This window comes from Egretta garzetta, unplaced genomic scaffold, assembly GCF_000687185.1.
Source record: "Egretta garzetta isolate BGI_Z169 unplaced genomic scaffold, ASM68718v1 scaffold447, whole genome shotgun sequence".
Lineage (NCBI taxonomy): Eukaryota > Metazoa > Chordata > Aves > Pelecaniformes > Ardeidae > Egretta > Egretta garzetta.
In genome coordinates this window covers 993,264-999,697 of record NW_009260397.1, presented here as the reverse complement: position 1 = coordinate 999,697, position 6,434 = coordinate 993,264, and the positions used below count along the sequence as shown (strand labels likewise).

The window sequence follows — 6,434 nt, the reverse complement described above, 5'->3', positions numbered from 1 at the left end:
AAATATGTAATAAAAAGGAAACATTAACATTTTGAAACAATATAGTCAATAGCTATGCAACTTAATTTTTGTACAATCAAAATGTTAAAATTGTTGGTGTTCAAAAGAAAATACTTATAAAAACGCCAAATCATTCTAAATGCTATTGCAAGCCAGAAGAAACATCATTTGCTATGCCGTTATATAGGCAAAAATTGGAATTACATAAATAACCAAGGTTTTATTATTAACATGTATTTTTTCTCAGTTCTTTAGACTCACAGCATTTGCAGTAAACCCCTCTGTAAATAATTGCATTCTGTGTTTTATGAACTGAAAGTACAGCTCCCGAGAGTGAGCTTGGGCATTTACTGAGGACTTCAGTACAACCCCACTGCCCCATCTGTCCCTACCCCAAGACTTGTGGGTGGGGAAAAATCCCCTGGTATGAGTAAGAGCAAGCAGAAGACTTTGAAAGCAGGAACAGCACAGGGCATCCACCACACATGAAAGCCCCAGGAAAACCTTTTTCTCTGTAGCAGAAGACATGTAGAGCTACATCTCTGGCTTCACTCAACAAGAAAGGAGCCTCTGGGAACCAGAGGTGACTTTTCAATGACTGCAACACTGACTGTGGAGTTGTTCTGTGTCAAAGCTGAAACCTGAGGGATTAAGATCCCAGTTGTCCCATCCTAACTCATTAGGGAATTTTTACCTTCTTTGATTACATCATTGTCTTACAGTTGCTGGCTGTTTCAAGCAGAGCCTTTGGGACCAGATGCTCTATTCCAAAAGCCTCTGCCAGGGCACAGTATCTCTTACTGCCTTTTCACCACTCCTGGCCATCAAACATACCCATAAACACCAGACAAGAAATACCCTTCCTTAGTACAGTCTAACTGATAAATAAAGCCAGAATAGCAGAATTAGGCTTCAAAATTTGCCTATTTTTCATCTAATAAATTATATCCTCTATACCAACGAATCTGAAACAGAACAGAACATACTTTACTGATAATAGGTAACAGTACCTAAACCTCATACCAGCTGCTTTTTGTTTTGTGCAGATTATGGCAGAGGTACTCCTCAGTCTGTATCATAGAAGTGAAGTATTTTACTGTTCCTGGAAAACTGTTTACATTTTTTTGCCTGAACTGTTCTCCTTTCCCTTTCCAAAGCCCTCACTACCCCCCAAGTGCAAACTTCCTCTGCTTTGAAGCTTTCCCCTGTGGACTGGACCAGATGCAATTATTTCCTGAAATATTTAATCCGGCAGTGTTAACTTTGGCCAGCTGAAGTAAATATAAGTGAGTGAATACAAAATAGTAAAAATTTAACTCTGGTCCCTGGAGCCAAATGACCACTGCCTTACCAGCAGGCAGGAGACAGAGACACATCACACACTGGACAACCAGCCCCTAGCCAGAGATGACCGGCTTCCTATCAGACCTGGTAAGTAGTTGGTGGGGTATTTATGTCTGTGACATTTTTGTAAGCTACTAGTGTTTCAAAGAAAACAAAATCAGTACCTCAGTAAAAACAACAAGGCTCCTATTCACTAAACGCCTCTTGGAAGAGATTCTGCCCACCATTTTGAGGTATTACAGATGTTTTTGCACTTCATATGCTCTGCCATCCATCTTTGTCATGTTTTTATCAATATGTTAATGTTTCCTAGATGTTTCAATTTACTTGAAAATATTTGCTTACCTTCAAATATAATTTGCTTTCTTTACCTGATGAAAAAAGAGTTTTGTTAAATATATCACTAACTATTTAGTGCAAAAGATGGCAAGCAGAGGTTTTGAAATGCAGGGAACAGGACTGGATGTTGGCAGCTGTGGCAACCTGACAAGGATGTTTGTGGGAGCCTGCAGCATTTATATCCGGGCTATGGCTGAGTCTTAAACCCTCACACGTCAGTGGGGCAGCTCCAATTAGGACAAAGCCTCTTTGAGAAAGAGCTCTCAGCTCCTGCTGGGCACACTTAACCGCTCATCCAAGAAAGAGGAACATGGCAGGGCACGTCTGAAAGGCTGTTGATCTTTCATACATTCACAGCATATTTGCTGTCCTGCTGCAAAGGCTGCTGTAGAGTAAACCTAAGTGCAGTGCTGGTTGTACATTTTCAGATCTGTAATCAACCAGACAAAAAATCAGAAAAAATATCAAAGTGGGATGCCTGTTCTCAAAGATCCCAAGAGATTAAGATGACCATGCTGCTTGAGACAGGCAGGTGGGACAAGAACTGATGATGGTAACAAGAGCTAGAAACAACACTTTCCTCCTACAGCATATCTTGAGCAGAACCACTGCAGAAGGGAACTTCTCTCCCAAAACCTTTTCTTGCTGTTCCCTCCTCTCCATCTAGGTAAAAACCCATGGATTTCCAACGGCTGCCACACTGACAGGGATCTGAGTGGAAACACATGCTATGAGCAACACCACTCTGGGTTTTTTTTCCCCATTTCAGACTTCTTTTTTTAAATTTTCATCTGCTGTGGGTGATTTCAGGAGGCTTTGCCACACAACTTGTGTTGAGGGATCACTGCCCACTATTCAAAGACCTGAAGGATAGCTAGCACAGCAGCTGCTCTCTCAGATACGATAGGAAAGGTATGGATGCAGAGAGCCTGGTCACTACTGTGGGCACAGGCCTGAGCTGCAGGTAGCCTGGCCACTGTCCAGATAGCAGTAAGACCTCTCCCCAAAACCACTCTCACATGTTTTAGCCCTGGAGTGTGGAATGACCTTCAGCTTGCTACTCTGTTGGCTAATTATTGAGAAGGGGGGAGAAATGTAATGGTTTCCATAGCTAAAGTCTGCATTTCCTTGAGTTAGATGCAGGGAAATCACAGGAGGATGTATCTTTCACATCAGGGCAAGTAGAGGGCACATGCCTATCTGCAAATCCCTTGAACAAATGAGAAGTTTCTGGAGAACGAAAGACACATTCCAAGACCAGCCTGATGTGGCTACAAGCTTAAGAAGATTTTGTTCTACCTCTGCAGGTACAGTACCGGGGGCTCTTTCAAATTCTCGTTGTGCTGGGGATTGGTGGAACATTCCAAATTGGTCTTCAAATTTCTACAATCACCTACATGTCTCAGGTAGGCAAAGACACACATGGCACAATGGTTAATGGTGGCACCGAGTCTACGTTCCTGCTTGAGGATGCTCCTTTCTGGCAGTCAGCAAGGGTTTACTCACAGTATTCTCCTCTCACAGTTCTTTCCCATTACTATGCTATCATGTAAAGCAGAACATGTCAAAGTGTTGAAAATAGAAGAAAAGAGAGAGACCTGCAAGTTGTTGTTTATAGAACTGTTCCTCAGAAGATGCACACTGACTGGGGGGGGCATCTGTCTCCCCTATAAACCTACGGCACATGTGGCTACTTCAGTGGTCTCATTTGACCCTATTCTTCACTGCAAATCCGTGCTTCAGTCCCTCAGATTTCAAGGACAAAAAACCCAAAGAACAAACTCCTTTTAATGTCAGAATGAACACACCATACTCTTAATATACAATATGCCTATTAGCAAATGCTCACTTTTAGAGTCTTATGAAATAGTGACTTTAGCTGAAGCAACAAAGTTGTGTTCTAAATATAATAAAATACATACGCTTGTGTCACAGTTATTGTTAATGAAAATTCTTTTTTCTGTCTCAGCATGTTAAGGCTTTCATTAATGAAACTTGGCTGGAGCGATATGGCTACCCCATCCATCAGGATAACCTCTTGTTCCTGTGGTCTATCACCGTGTCCATCTTTGGTATAGGAGGTCTCTTGGGTTCTTTAGGAAGTAGATACCTGACTGTCAAGTATGGCAAGTATGTATGTTTAAAGACAATTTCTCAACTGAATCTTAGCTTAGGGAAATGACAGTTGAGGTTTTAAATGTGAGACAGGCTTTTAGGCTTAGTCATGGCTGTAATACAGCCAGCTCAGCAGTGGTGTCAACAGATTTTGCTGCTTCTTGTCCTTGTCCTGTGGCACAGGCTAATCAACTCTACTGCCAGCCTGTCACACCAGATGACAGGACAAGGGGTAATGGTTTTAAACTAAACCAGGGTAGGTTTAGACGGGATATAAGGAAGAAATTCTTTACAATGAGGGTGGTGGAACACTGGAACAGGTTGTCCAGAGAGGTAGTGGAGGCCCCATCCCTGGAAGCATTCAAGGCCAGGTTGGACGGGGCTCTGAGCAACCTGATCTAGTTAGCCGTGTCCCTGCTCCCTGCAGCGGGGTTGGACTAGATGACCTCTAGGGGTCCCTTCCAGCCCAAAACATTCTATGATTCTATGATTCTATGCAGTTACTCAGGTTGGGTTAGAGTTGATAAGGAGGAAAGGCAGCCCACTGGCTGAAGACAGAATGGGTTTTTTGGAGATGCTACTCAAAATGTAGTAGCATTGAGATGCTCCTAAGTGCTACATGAATGTGTTCATGATGGATTTTCAAGTGCAGAAAACCTTTAAGACTTCTCCGCTACAAACCCCAGAAGTGTTCCCAAACTCCCAGGTCTAGCTGCATGCCTAGGCACACTGTGAATCCAGAGTATCCAGTGCCAACAGTGTGCAAGGGCTTATTTTGCCCTGGACCACGTATGCATAATTTCACATAACTAGCAAGACAATTTCACCCAAGTCATCCTACATGCCAGGAGCCTAAGAAAGAGCCATTTCCGTTCTGATTTACAAAAATTCTTTTTATTTTCTTGCACTTACAGAAAGAAATGTCTCCTGTGCAATAATCTGCTCATGATAGTGGCAGCATCCATCATGGGCTGCAGTAAAATAGCCCAGTCCTTTGAGATGATTCTAATTGGACGCTTCATGTGTGGAGTAAGTGCAGGTAAGTGGTTTGTCCCACAGGTCAGCAGGCTCTCCCAAAATTTTACAGCTTTATTCAAGTTAAATAATAACCCTCCACTAAGGAAATAAAATATTAAAGTCAGAAGATCTTCTATAACACTCAGCAATAAAGAGCGTAATTACTACTAATTTCACTGATACCAAATGAAATTCAGCTTTGCCGAGTGCATAAATATTCAGAGCTATCAGGAATGTTTTGATACAATATGAAACACGTTTTTTTTTCTGATGGATAATATGTATAATATTATCTTAATTTTGGTTAACAGTACTGGAAATTATATGGTATATAGATTAAAGCTAGTATTCTCATAAGGCTCCAGAGAACCAGGCTGTTCAAGGCCATGGCCATTTAATTTTGACTCTGAACATATTTCAGGAATGTTCTACAAGTAAGTCCTTGGGGTTAGTACAAAGAAAATTAATATCTTTTTTTCAAATAACCAGGTTTTGTACATTTTTCCTCTGACATACAGCTGTACTGAAGAACTACAGTTGTATTTTGAGAACTACTCACCGACTGGGGCCCCACAGTGGTCTAGAACCTGTACCATGCTTCATGCAAAGACCTAATTTTTGTTAAAGAGAAGCATAGAATTGTTTAGGTTGGAAAAGACCTTTAAGATCATCAAGTCCAACCGTTAACATAACGCTGCCATTCCACCACTAAACCATGTCACTAGGAACCTTGTCTGTCCGTAGTTGTAGAGAGCAATAACATCTCCCTGACCTAAAAGAGATTGCATATCTGTATTGCTTTACCATAGCATAAAGCCAGGAGAAGAACATGTTGTTTTCAAAACAGATAGGAGAGGCTGTGACTATCATATCATGAAAAACTTCGAGTTCCCAGACTAGTTTTCAGCACGTCTGGGTTATTAAGTACTTCACATACAGCTGGAAATATCAACTCCGCCTGAATTCATCAAAATTATTGCTGGCCAGTGGAAAAGAAATACTTTTGTCTCCCCCTAAATCATGTACAAATCAACACTGAATATAGCGGTATATATTTTAAACTGCTGTGGATCTACCATATAGCTCTTCTACAGCATTAGGTCAGAAAATGTTGAAATTATATGGGTTAACTGCAAGCGTATTAAATGTTACTACAGGATGTTTAGTTCTTCAGCACTTGCGTACTCTGTATCCTTTAAAATATGCTAAGGCTTACAAGAGATACTATGATGAGGTTATACCTACACCCCAAAGGGAAAACTGTACATTTGTTAAGATCAGGAAACTGCACTATGAAAAGAGGACCAAACACTTTTGTAGAAAGAGCTGAAAAATCTAGTACTGAAAAATCTCATATGTGGGTTGAGGTATGAGAAACAATTCAGTGCATGAAGCAGCTATGTTCTGTAATGCTTAATTATTTACATGCAATTTTATTTCCTATGGTTATGAATGTCTTCTTTCTTCTCTCCCATAATTCTCTCCCCACCCCAAGGCCTTTGTGTTCCTCTACATCATCAATATGTTGGAGAAATTTCCCCTAGGAAGCTGCGTGGATTTGCAAACTCTACTTCCTCTTTCTTTTGGTCACTGGGAAAAGCCGTAGGGCAAATTTCAGG

At 41.2% G+C, this 6,434-nt stretch overlaps 1 protein-coding gene across 1 annotated transcript in view; it reads left to right on the top strand.

Annotated features, from left to right (window-relative positions):
• Nucleotides 1–1,363: 1,363 nt before the first annotated feature.
• The window catches only part of LOC104130102 (solute carrier family 2, facilitated glucose transporter member 11), a 10,550-nt gene continuing 5,479 nt past the window's right edge, over nt 1,364–6,434 (top strand). The window contains exons 1-5 of the mRNA XM_009643105.2: nt 1,364–1,431; nt 2,991–3,089; nt 3,653–3,813; nt 4,713–4,837; nt 6,311–6,434. Of these exons, the coding sequence (XP_009641400.1) occupies nt 1,408–1,431; nt 2,991–3,089; nt 3,653–3,813; nt 4,713–4,837; nt 6,311–6,434 (533 nt within the window). The 5' untranslated portion in view covers nt 1,364–1,407. The remainder of the gene's footprint in view (nt 1,432–2,990; nt 3,090–3,652; nt 3,814–4,712; nt 4,838–6,310) is intronic.